At 36.2% G+C, this 13,545-nt stretch overlaps 1 protein-coding gene across 2 annotated transcripts; it reads left to right on the forward strand.

The window, feature by feature from the left end:
• Positions 1-1,453: 1,453 nt before the first annotated feature.
• Positions 1,454-13,271, forward strand: LOC149207923 (putative boron transporter 2). Of its 2 annotated transcripts, none has more exons than XM_089393964.1 (6): positions 1,454-1,999; positions 11,344-11,439; positions 11,537-11,674; positions 11,770-12,069; positions 12,160-12,431; positions 12,541-13,271. In XM_089393964.1, exons 2-4 carry the CDS (start codon positions 11,404-11,406, stop codon positions 11,893-11,895), a joined length of 300 nt encoding a protein of 99 aa, XP_089250090.1. In that variant the 5' UTR covers positions 1,454-1,999; positions 11,344-11,403; the 3' UTR covers positions 11,896-12,069; positions 12,160-12,431; positions 12,541-13,271. The 2 variants fall into 2 exon arrangements, 1 of the variants encoding a protein (XP_089250090.1); XR_016252052.1 differs by having other exon boundaries at positions 1,455-1,999; positions 12,325-12,431.
• The last annotated feature ends 274 nt before the right edge of the window (positions 13,272-13,545 follow it).

Genomic DNA, 13,545 nt, shown 5'->3' on the forward strand with positions numbered 1-13,545 from the left:
CTGGGTTCAAATAAAATATTCACAAATTGCAACATCACATTGTAGCACTATTTTTCTATGCCTTGTTGATATCTACATGGAAAAGCCAGAAGAACGAAGACCATGAACGTGGTCTATGGATTTCATGGTATTTGAACCCTAGATGGATTTTTCATGGGAAACACCTTAGGAGAGCATCAAAAATTAGATGGAGGAGGAAGGGAAAGGTCATTGGGCGTGGAGATTTTGGCCATTTGTACATGGGAATGAATTTGGAATGTGGATAGTTCTTCCTTTTTACTAAAGATGATTTTTGTTCTTATGGGGAAACAATTTCGAGGGTTTATATGATCAAAGCATAAATTTCACCCAGAGTTGAGGGTTCAATGATTATGGTAATGTAGATCTTGCTTGCGACCAACAATTCATCAAAAGACAATGCACAAGTAAGAATTTTGTATGTCCTTATTCTACAAATGGTTTAATAATTATGATTATGTACATGCACAAGTAAGCATTTTGCATGTCCTTATTGTACAGATCAGTTCGCTCCTCCCTCACTTTGCTAGGGTCAAAATGCATGAAATTTTATTTTTTATTTTCACCTTTTTTTATAGGGGTTGATTTTTTATGTAATGGACTCTACCATGCTCAAATTCAAAGGGCTCGAGTGATGCAATCAAATTTTTTGGTAGGATGCAAATACTAGACTTTCCTCAAACTTTGCTACATGAAATTAAAATTTCTTGTAATCATGAACATAAAATATTTTTTGTTTCATCCTTAGATTCTGGTCTCAATGCCTACAATTTTAAACCATGTTACTATATTTTAAGTAGAATATACTTAGATCCATTAAACCTTACAACTCTTCAAATCTTAGGTTAATTTCAGCTAAAAAGAAGGAACTTGAATGGATTTTGCAATTTAGACTCAATGCTTATAGGCAATAATTAAAAATGAAAGAACCCAAATGGTTTGATAACTTTTACCCACCCATCAATTTCCAAGACCTTTTCTATTACTCTGAACCTAAACAAAGAGAGTAGAAGAAGAGGAGGAGGTTGGATGAGGTGGGCCCTTACTTTCTGGATAATTTTCAAAATTTGGGCATGCCCTTGACTAGAAGAAGAGATTGACCAACGTTGTTGTAGATGTTGCTTTTGACAATGTTTTCATTGATACCATGCATAGGTAGACTCTATAGGCAGGTGAGGTTATCTTTGGTTCCTTATAAGAGGTAATTCAGGAATATCTTGATCTAGTTAGGAAGTGGCTTGCAAGGTTAATTTTAGGGGCGAATAATCGCCCAAAGGCGAAATTTAAGACTTTTTATATTTTAATGGGGCGAATTTTTAATTAAAATAATAAAAACTTTTTTATATAATTAGCCCTCATTTTATTTAAAAATTAACTTATTTTTTAATTTTAGCCCAGGGCGGGTAAACTAACCGAATGGTATTTTTCTTAAAATCGCCCCATTTTGATATTTGCTCCCGGTTTGGGATAGCAAAATCGCCATTTCTGATTTACAGTTTGGGTTTTATGATTTGGGAGTAGGGTTTTCTGGTTTGGGAGTGATTTGTGAGGGTCGATTTGGTCCTGGGAGGTTAGATTTGATTTGTTTTCAAATGGAGGGCGCTCCCTGTTTTCACAGATTCAGCCCGCTGTTTGCATGTTGTTTTCACGGATTCAGCCCGCTGTTTGCATGAATTCCGGATTTATGGTGTATATGGCTCCCTGGTCCCTGTATAAAAATGGTTTTGAAATAAGTTTTTTCACTCAGATCTAATTGTTCTAGTTACCAGCAACAGTTTCGGTGCCGGTGCGATATTTTTGCATTTTCAATCAGCTTATTCTTCTCTTGTTTTCGTATCCTTGGTTTCTTGGATTTGAACGGCTCATGCCATTGCAGCAGCAAAAACAACAGTCTCGGTATTTGACAGAATTGTTGGCTGAGCGCGAGAAATTAGCCCCTTTATGCAGGTCCTGCCCATCTGTGGCCGGCTTTTGAATCAGGGTAAGTGGCTTCATATGTCTTCCACTTATTAGTAATTTACGATTCAGTTGCCTTGTGTAGCCAATTCTGGAAAATGTTACTATGGACATTTGCAGTTTGTTTTTATCTCATTTTATTCAATTGTTTACAAAGAGCATATATACAGGCATGTTCAAGCAGTCTCTTATAACTGATTCTGTGATGTTTCTAAGGGACAGTATTCTGAAATAATATCATCACACCAGATTTTGACTAATTGCTAGTCAAAAGAGCTCACATCCAAGTAGTACATTTTACGTAGTTAAATGCATTCAAATGCCTGTATTTGGTCCATCAACAATGTTGCAGGCGTCCAAGCAGTCAAAAGGTCATGTTATTTTATTTATCAATTATTTGGGCAGCATCAAAATTTTATATTTTTTAAATATTCCATTGTAAAGCAAAACGGCTCTGATCAATGTCTATAACATTATTTAATCTTTCGATGTGGAGATGCAAAGGCTCTAGGTAATTGAACGAGTGAAATTTAGATGCTGCTAATCCTTACAATTTCCATGTCCACATGTTACCTGAGGGATCTTGAATCTTTATGTTTAGACGTTGTGCAGATTCAAATATTGACTATTGTCATTTGGGATTTAAACTCAATGTTGGTTAAAATTGAAGGAGTTTTTCAATTTGACAGGAAAGCATAACGTGAAGAAAATGGTTCTAACCCTCAGGAAGACATGCTTTAATAGATCCCACACAAAATTGTTATGAGCTGCATCATTTGGAATCTATCGAACTCTGATGGAGTAAGGGTGCACAAATGGCAATGAGCAAAACTCTTCTTGTTTCAGAGATTTGAAGGATTGATCTGTATTGGAGAAGGAAACGACAGCAATGAATTTGTTGTGCTTGATCATGTGGAGATCAAGACCATTCATGGTCATCAATTTGCATTTCATGGTGAGTGGGAAGTGTTTTCTCTCAGACCCTCCTAGAATAAAATCCCTAACCTCACTCAAAGGGGGAGTTGGAGGACACAATCAAGTGGGTCACTAGCTATCACTTATTAACTCACTCCGCTCTTTAGGCTAAGAAAATTCCGTACCAAGGGGGGAAGTCCCTACACTAACCCTAAGACTATTGTTGATATAGCAGAGAAATCTTGTTTAGGATTAGTCTCTACCTAACTAACTCAATCTGGGGGATGTTCTAAGTTTGGAAACAAGAAAATTATCAAAGGAAAAGTCAGACACAAACGGTGGCTTGGATTAATTTGTTTAATGTGAAGAAGTATTTGCAATTTTTACAAAGCCCATCAGAGTGATCAAATGTCAAATGTCAACCGTGAAAGTGTTGTTGTCATGACATAATGGGTTGGTGAAAAATGCTTACTAAGAAATCTTGTGGAATAAAATTATCTTGCCTTATCTACAATTCTGGATCTGTGTTATTTGCTAAGGTTCAATGTTCACCATTTTTCCCAAAACGGGAACTAGACATGCTTAAACCTTCCACACTCCTCAAAATAGTTTCGCTTACACTGTTTGATTTATAAAACAGAGAATGCCAAGCCAACTGAGCAATGGCATGAATGACATTTTTAAGGGTTCATATAAAGTATGCTCAACTGTATTAAATGTTTCTTTATTTTGCTGCCAAGTTTATCCACGGTGACTGTTTTTATATACAACACTGGAGTTGCTCGTAGTATGCATAATATTTGACTAGACCATGTCGAGCATTGCAAAAATTTGCTTTTCTCTTAATTTTACGCATGGCTGAATCTCTGCTTCCACTTATTCTGCTATGTTTTTCAGAGCATGCAATGGATTTTTCATATTTAACATTATCTTGCCATTTACCCCGGTCATTTGGACTTTGATAAACCATTGACAACACGTTTTTAACAAGCAAAGTGGCCTACATTGTTGAACCATTTGAGGAATGATCCAAGATATTTAGCAGCAGTGGATTTCTCACCTCAGAAATTTTAAATATCCCTACGGTTGATGTTAATGGCATCTCTGAAAACACTGTTGTAAGGCTTCTCTCAATTTGTATTGGTGTTTTTGAACAATACCCTGCCAATCCCAAGGTTTCGCTCTCCAATTGCCAGAATATTTCAATGCAAATTCTTTCTTATACAAGTTAGAATTAGTGGCTTGCTTGGTTATGAATTTCTTTCATCAAAATGTTCAATGATGCACACACTTTAAGCCATGACTTCACTGCCCTTGAATGTGCAAAGGTGGTCTGCTCATGTTTGGCAGATGCCTCCCAGGATCATCTAGCTAGGTCCTCTCAGGCATGGCTACTTTTCAGGGCCCAGGCAATATCGTTAGACAGTGTATTGGATCATTCTTAGTGATTGATTCCATGGTAGATTCTTCTTTTTACCCTTTTCCTCTTCATCCTGTCTTTTGTAACTCTAGTTAATCTCTTGCACTCTATCCTCTTTCCACTTTTTTGATCTCATATTTAGTTCATGTTCTCTTGTTTGATCCTGTTATATTTTGTTTTATGCTTTTGGGGTAGCATAGGGTGCCCCTACATATTGGCATCACTGGTTGTACTTCTTAGTCCTGTTTGCCTATCTGTCAGGCTTTATTTAGACTTAAAATAAAATTATCTTGCCTTATCTACAATTCTGGATCTGTGTTATTTGCTAAGGTTCAATGTTCACCATTTTGCCCAAAACGGGAACTAGACATGCTTAAACCTTCCACACTCCTTTCCTAGGATGACACATGCTTAAACGTGAACTACCAGACAGCTAACACCTATGCGCCAACCTTGTGCATTGTGAGTAATCATTGTATTTTAAGACAAGTCTGACTCCTAAAACATCTCAAGCTAAAAGTTGTATGGAAATCATTTGATTTCTTTGGTTCTGTACATAAGGGGAATGATTCTAAAAGGATAAATTGTATTCTCATCGATACATTCTTTCCAGTAATTCATTGTAAGTTCACCCTATGTCATTATGGTAACAAAGAGCTCCTATATTTATTGCTTTCTTCAAAGACAAAATGTCTGCCACTTATTAGTAATTTACCATTCAGTTGCCTTGTGTAGCCAATTCTGGAAAATGTTACTATGGAAATTTGCAGTTTGTTTTCATCTCATTTTATTCAATTGTTTACAAAGAGCATATATACAGGCATATTCAAGCAGTCTCTTATAACTGATTCTGTGATGTTTCTAAGGGACAGTATTCTGAAATAATATCATCACACCAGATTTTGACTAATTGCTAGTCAAAAGAGCTCACATCCAAGTTAGTACATTTTACATAGTTAAATGCATTCAAATGCCTGTATTTGGTCCATCAACAATGTTGCAGGCGTCCAAGCAGTCAAAAGGTCATGTTCTTTTATTTATCATTTTTTTGGGCAGCATCAAAATTTTATATTTTTTAAATATTCCATTGGAAAGCAAAACAACTCTGATCAATGTCTGTAACATTATTTAATCTTGTGATGTGGAGATGCAAAGGCTCTAGGTAATTGAACGAGTGAACTTTAGATGCTGCTAATCCTTACAATTTCCATGTCCACATGTTACCTGAGGGATCTTGAATCTTTATGTTTAGACGTTGTGCAGATTCAAATATTGACTATTGTCATTTGGGATTTAAACTCAATGTTGGTTAAAACTGAAGGAGTTTTTCAATTTGACAGGAAAGCATAACTTGAAGAAAATGGTTCTAACCCTCAGGAAGACATGCTTTAATAGATCCCACACAAAATTGTTATGAGCTGCATCATTTGGAATCTATCGAACTCTGATGGAGTAAGGATGCACAAATGGCAATGAGCAAAACTCTTCTTGTTTCAGAGATTTGAAGGATTGATCTGTATTGGAGAAGGAAATGACAGCAATGAATTTGCTGTGTTTGATCATGTGGAGATCAAGACCATTCATGGTCATCAATTTGCATTTCATGGTGAGTGGGAAGTGTTTTCTCTCAGACCCTCCTAGAATAAAATCCCTAACCTCACTCAAAGGGGGAGTTGGAGGACACAATCAAGTGGGTCACTAGCTATCACTTATTAACTCACTCCGCTCTTTAGGCTAAGAAAATTCCGTACCAAGGGGGGAAATCCCTACACTAACCCTAAGACTATTGTTGATATAGCAGAGAAATCTGGTTTAGGATTAGTCTCTACCTAACTAACTCAATCTGGGGGATGTTCTAAGTTTGGAAACAAGAAAATTCTCAAAGGAAAAGTCAGACACAAATGGTGGCTTGGATTAATTTGTTTAATGTGAAGAAGTATTTGCAATTTTTACAAAGCCCATCAGAGTGATCAAATGTCAAATGTCAACCGTGAAAGTGTTGTTGTCATGACATAATGGGTTGGTGAAAAATGCTTACTAAGAAATCTTGTGGAATAAAATTATCTTGCCTTATCTACAATTCTGGATCTGTGTTATTTGCTAAGGTTCAATGTTCACCATTTTGCCCAAAACGGGAACTAGACATGCTTAAACCTTCCACACTCCTTTCCTAGGACGACACATGCTTAAACGGGAACTACCAGACAGCTAACACCTATGCGCCAACCTTGTGCATTGTGAGTAATCATTGTATTTTAAGACAAGTCTGACTCCTAAAACATCTCAAGCTAAAAGTTGTATGGAAATCATTTGATTTCTTTGGTTCTGTACATAAGGGGAATGATTCTAAAAGGATAAATTGTATTCTCATCGATACTTTCTTTCCAGTAATTCATTGTAAGTTCACCCTATGTCATTATGGTAACAAAGAGCTCCTATATTTATTGCCTTCTTCAAAGACAAAATTTTTGCCACTTATTAGTAATTTACCGTTCAGTTGCCTTGTGTAGCCAATTCTGGAAAATGTTACTATGGACATTTGCAGTTTGTTTTTATCTCATTTTATTCAATTGTTTACAAAGAGCATATATACAGGCATATTCAAGCAGTCTCTTATAACTGATTCTGTGATGTTTCTAAGGGACAGTATTCTGAAATAATATCATCACACCAGATTTTGACTAATTGTTAGTCAAAAGAGCTCACATCCAAGTTAGTACATTTTACGTAGTTAAATGCATTCAAATGCCTGTATTTGGTCCATCAACAATGTTGCAGGCGTCCAAGCAGTCAAAAGGTCATATTCTTTTATTTATCATTTTTTTGGGCAGCATCAAAATTTTATATTTTTTAAATATTCCATTGGAAAGCAAAACAGCTCTGATCAATGTCTGTAACATTATTTAATCTTGTGATGAGGAGATGCAAAGGCTCTAGGTAATTGAACGAGTGAACTTTAGATGCTGCTAATCCTTAAAATTTCCATGTCCACATGTTACCTGAGGGATCTTGAATCTTTATGTTTAGACGTTGTGTAGATTCAAATATTGACTATTGTCATTTTGGATTTAAACTCAATGTTGGTTAAAACTGAAGGAGTTTTTCAATTTGACAGGAAAGCATAACGTGAAGAAAATGGTTCTAACCCTCAGGAATACATGCTTTAATAGATCCCACAAAATTGTTATGAGCTGCATCATTTGGAATCTATCGTACTCTGCTGGAGTAAGGGTGCACAAATGGCAATGAGCAAAACTCTTCTTGTTTCAGAGATTTGAAGGATTGATCTGTATTGGAGAAGGAAATGGCAGCAATGAATTTGTTGTGCTTGATCATGTGGAGATCAAGACCATTCATGGTCATCAATTTGCATTTCATGGTGAGTGGGAAGTGTTTTCTCTCAGACTCTCCTAGAATAAAATCCCTAACCTCACTCAAAGGGGGAGTTGGAGGTCACAATCAAGTGGGTCACTAGCTATCACTTATTAACTCACTCCGCTCTTTAGGCTAAGAAAATTCCGTACCAAGGGGGGAAATCCCTACACTAACCCTAAGACTATTGTTGATATAGCAGAGAAATCTCGTTTAGGATTAGTCTCTACCTAACTAACTCAATCTGGGGGATGTTCTAAGTTTGGAAACAAGAATATTCTCAAAGGAAAAGTCAGACACAAACGGTGGCTTGGATTAATTTGTTTAATGTGAAGAAGTATTTGCAATTTTTACAAAGCCCATCAGAGTGATCAAATGTCAAATGTCAACCGTGAAAGTGTTGTTGTCATGACATAATGGGTTGGTGAAAAATGCTTACTAAGAAATCTTGTGGAATAAATTTATCTTGCCTTATCTACAATTCTGGATCTGTGTTATTTGCTAAGGTTCAATGTTCACCACTTTGCCCAAAATGGGAACTAGACATGCTTAAACCTTCCACACTCCTCAAAATAGTTCCGCTCACACTGTTTGATTTATAAAACAGAGGATGCCAAGCCAACTGAGCAATGGCATGAATGACATTTTTAAGGGTTCATATAAAGTATGCTCAACTGTATTGAATGTTTCTTTATTTTGCTGCCAAGTTTATCCACGGTGACTGTTTTTATATACAACACTGGAGCTGCTCGTAGTATGCATAATATTTGACTAGACCATGTCGAGCATTGCAAAAATTTGCTTTTCTCTTAATTTTACCCATGGCTGAATCTCTGATTCCACTTATTCTGCTATGTTTTTCAGAGCATGCAATGGATTTTTCATATTTAACATTATCTTGCCATTTACCCCGGTCATTTGGACTTTGATAAACCACTGACAACATGTTTTTAACAAGCAAAGTGGCCTACATTGTTGAACCATTTGAGGAATGATCCAAGATATTTAGCAGCAGTGGATTTCTCATCTCAGAAATTTTAAATATCCCTACGGTTGATGTTAATGGCATCTCTGAAAACACTGCCGTAAGGCTTCTCTCAATTTGTATTGGTGTTTTTGAACAATACCCTGCCAATCCCAAGGTTTTGCTCTCCAATTGCCAGAATATTTCAATGCAAATTCTTTCTTATACAAGTTAGAATTAGTGGCTTGCTTGGTTACGAATTTCTTTCATCAAAAGGTTCAATGATGCACACACTTTAAGCCATGACTTCACTGCCCTTGAATGTGCAGAGGTGGTCTGCTCATGTTTGGCAGATGCCTCCCAGGATCATCTAGCTAGGTCCTCTCAAGCATGGGTACTTTTCAGGGCCCAGGCAATATCGTTAGACAGTGTATTGGATCATTCTTAGTGATTGATTCCATGGTAGATTCTTCTATTTACCCTTTTCCTCTTCATCCTTTCTTTTGTAACTCTAGTTAATCTCTTGCACTCTATCCTCTTTCCACTTTTTTGATGTCATATTTAGTTCATGTTCTCTATCCATGTTCTTTTGCTTCCAGAAAAAGTTGAAAGGACAACCTCTATCTCTCAACCATATCCTTAAGCTTCGAAATGGAGACAAGCAGTGCGTGTCACATTACCAATCCACCAGGTATATTACAGAACTTAAAATATTATAAAATACTTAGTGAGATATTAGACCTGTCCTTGAGCGTCTGACCAAGATACGAAAGAACATATTATAAGAATTATCAGTGTGGATGATAATATTTATTTTCTTAAATATTAAAGAAAATAACAGGGAGAAATGTATGACACTTGTTGTTGCATATGGAAATTAAATTTTTGAAGTTAATATGCATTTGTTTGTTGTTTTAGGCTTTTGACCACTTGTAATGATGGAATTGTTAGGCAAACTTTATTTTAAACTGATGATACAGTAACAAATATATCTTGAAGAAACTCCAGTTGCATTTCACTATAAAAACACCATAATGCTACTCATTACACATGTTAGCCAATGTTGTTTAAAAAATATGTTAAAGGATAAATATCATTTTAGAGGATTTTAGTAAATCTACATTTGCATAGCTGAGTCAATTACCCATAAAATTATGCCTTACATTATACTATCAAATTATGAGGCTGAGGCTCTCTTACAGTAGAATTTCCCTTGAATTTACCCGAAACTTTGAAATGGTTTCCAAAACACGCAAGGATATGGTTACCTGGGTCATAAATCCAAATGCAGCAGTTACGTGTAAACATGGAAACACTCTTTTTATATGTTGAATATTGTTCCTTTTTTGCAAATTTTTATGTTTCATTTAGAAAGATTCTGCTATTTTTTTTTAGTTTTGTTGTTCTGAGTGGGTACCACAAGGTTTGGGTTCCTCAAACCTGCAATTTATGAAACAAGATTCTGAAGAAATGCAGAGAACAACGTTATGTTGGCAGTTGGCACATTTCTGTTTTGGCAACACCTCAGAAAATTGTCAGGGGCATTTCTAGGATGTTTTGTACCTCAAAATGGTTCTGCTACATAAACAGGTGGTTAGGTTGCAGGAGTTTTCAGCAACCTTACAAAGACTTGGTAGGTAATAATATTTGTCTTATTCTGAAGAACTATATTGATAGAATTGAGTTATAGAAAATCTATATGATTCTGCATTTCCTAGGTTTGAGTCTACTTTTGAGTTTGGTAAGCAAAAAAATGTTCAGCAAATCACACTTACAACACACAGCTGTAGCTGGCCTTCAGATACAGAAATATGGCCAAAGTACTGATATGGTCATATCTGGCCATATATATGAATAATACTGTCAATATGTCATGGACCTTATTTTTGTTATATATTGACTGTATTGTATTTGGTTGTATTTTATCGTATTCAGCTGTATTTGGTTTTTCCAAATATAAATTTTGGACTAGACTCTTATTTCGGTCATATTTGTTTTTTCCTCAAATATGGATATTTATGGTATTTGTACATGTATGCACCAAATACAGCAAACAAGCATTTTGAGTTAGAGAAATAGGATTCTCTTACCATATATTCTCAAAGCTACAAAAACTTGAAAATGCAAAAGTAATCTTCGGTAGATGTATAGATATAAATTTGTTATAGCCCATGCGTGCATTTGAGATAACCCTAGATTCATCTTGGCCACAATCATGGATCCTGCTTTGAGAGTAGCTTTGCCTCCCCCTCCAGGCCCTGAAGTGTCTGTGTTTCGAAGTTTGGTGTCTGCATTAGGGAAATCTTTAAAGTCTCAGCCAATTTGTTTTGTGAAGAAGCTGGAGAACATTCTTGAAGTCTCCATCCCTATTTCATCCTGAAGGCATAAATGTCTCTGGTCACAGCGTTGCATCCCAACTTGCCCAAAAAAATGAGTTCAACTTAAGAAAACCTTCTTCATACCATTATGACTTCTCTTAGGATTTTTGGTATGCAAATTACCTCAGTAAATATATATTATTTAGAACCATGTTGTAATTTTTGTCAGGGTTCATGTTTAGGTTCAACTGTCACTGGCTACCCTATTCTGGAAGAGCTTTTTCTCTCCTGAATACATCTTGATCTAACTCTTCATTCTTTGTTTTCACCTCCATAAAAAATCTCTAGTGGATTCATAAATTTTCCTTTTATTGTGACAGACTATTTTATGTGGTATTGTTGGCATACCTCCTTCAAATGGTGTTATTCCTGAATCTCCAATGCACATGAAAGGCTTAGCTACCCTCAAACATCAGGTACCAATATATTGGAATTATCAATTGCAGCTTCTCAGGGAAAAGACACAATTCAGACATTTTATAGACGAGTAACTTACAAGTACTTTTGTTACAGTTGGTGCTTAGCAAGTTAGTGACAACAATCCGAAAAAGTATGCAGAAAAATTCAACCTTAGGGCAATTATACGGAAACATGCAAGAAGCCTATGAGCAAATGCAGACCCCAATGGTTTATCAGCCTCCACCTGCCTTGGTAATGGTCTTATTTTTGAGTTTGGGTGTTTCATTTTATCTAATTTTCCTCTCCCTTTATTTATTTGTCTTGTCATGTCCCAACCATTTATGCAGGCACTTAAGGAATTGAAAGAGACCACAATTCAGTTGGCTGCAAGTACTGGGAATATGGATGCCCCAGTTGATGAATCAATTTTTAATGTTGACAAGGACGTGGCTGAAAGAACAGCAATTGAGTAATTTGTTGCAATCTCTGATGGTGGTTGGCTGCCTTGCAGTAATGCCCATCATTAGAAAGATCCCAACTTCTGTGCTTTGGGGTTACTTTGCCTTCATGGCCATAGAGAGTTTGCCAGGAAATCAATTTTGGGAAAGGCTATTGTTTCTTTTCACTGCTCCAAGCCGTAGATACAAGTATGAACTTTATTCAAACTATAATGTGATTGAATTTAATGCTTGTAATATAGTTTTCAAATCTGATCAATGTTGAACTGATGGTTATAGAGAACTTTAGGAGTATCATGCTACATTTCTTGAAACGGTGCCTTTCAAGACAATTGCCACTTTCACCATTTTCCAGACATGTTATTTGCTGGCATGTTTTGGTATCACATGGGTGCCTATAGATGGTGTTCTCTTCCCACTACTAATCATGTTGTAACTTGTTAGTCCCAGCGAGGCAGTATATCCTTCCCAAGTTTTTCAAAGGAGCACATCTTCAAGAATTGGATGCAGCAGAGTATGAAGAAGCCCCTGGAATGCCATGCAATATAACAGTGAGTGCAAAACACATATCAAACAAATTTTAAAAATATTACTCAATTCTATTTCATAAGCCTTGCAGCATGAACAATAATAAATTGAACTGTAACATATTGATTGCAGGAAGCTGGAATTCAAGGGTTCGGACTAGGAAGCATGGGAACAGGTGCAAATGATGGCGAATTTTTGAATGAGATGATTACATGAAGTCGCGGTGAGGTCAAACACATATATAGTCCACGGATAACTAGCTCGAGTGATTGCACACTAATTCATGGATCCGAGTCTACATTAAGTCCCCAAGTTGCAGAAGCTAAACAAATATATAGCCCCCGTATAAGTGAGATCAGACAGACACATAGCCCTCACAGAGGGGAAAAGCATTCGGGCATTCCCCTGGTTAGTCAAGGAAAAAATACGAGTCCAAGTGCATTTGGTTTGAGGCCACATAAACCAACTTCCAATTAGGTGTTTGGAGTCTAAATCCTCGGCTAGTAATCTTTCCCTTGAGTGAGCATATCTTATGTTTAATAGTACATATTTTGTTGGCTTATCATTATTTAATCATTGTGCCATAAATCACTCGGTTGTATTTGGTGTGTCTTCACAAAGAACCTCTGTCCATCTCAGAGGACAAGGTAGACCATATAGTGCGTGTAAAAAAATGTAATGGAAGTCAAGCTTGAAGTATTTCTGTTTTCTTGAAGCATGAAATGTATTATGTCAGTCTTGTGGTTTTGTAGACCCCGGGCATGCCAAATAAGCATGGTGGTATTAAAGGGTCTTGTGAGTGGTTTGAGCTTCATAGAAAGTCATCCTTATTCTACCAGTTGGATCATAACCACAAAGTTTGCAGCCTTTAATGTTTCATTGAAATAAAAAATGTGGAAATTAAACTTGACAAATGAAAAGGAAATGGTAAGGCTTACAATATTAGAAATTCTGTAAATGTTTAGCCATTACCTTTAAAAACTAACCAAGGGAAATGTCAAATGATCAAGGATATGTTGAGATGGAAATATCTATTTTTCATGACAGTAAAACATTTAGATAATGGAAATAAAGAATATGTGCATTCAAGTTAAATCAGATTTATCTTGAATGGTTGGGAAGATTTGTTATTATCTT

The sequence above is a fragment of the Pinus tabuliformis genome, chromosome 1_2 (genome assembly GCF_031772625.1).
Source record: "Pinus tabuliformis cultivar Carrire ecotype Pingquan chromosome 1_2, CPIR1, whole genome shotgun sequence".
In the NCBI taxonomy this organism is placed as follows: Eukaryota; Viridiplantae; Streptophyta; class Pinopsida; order Pinales; family Pinaceae; genus Pinus; species Pinus tabuliformis.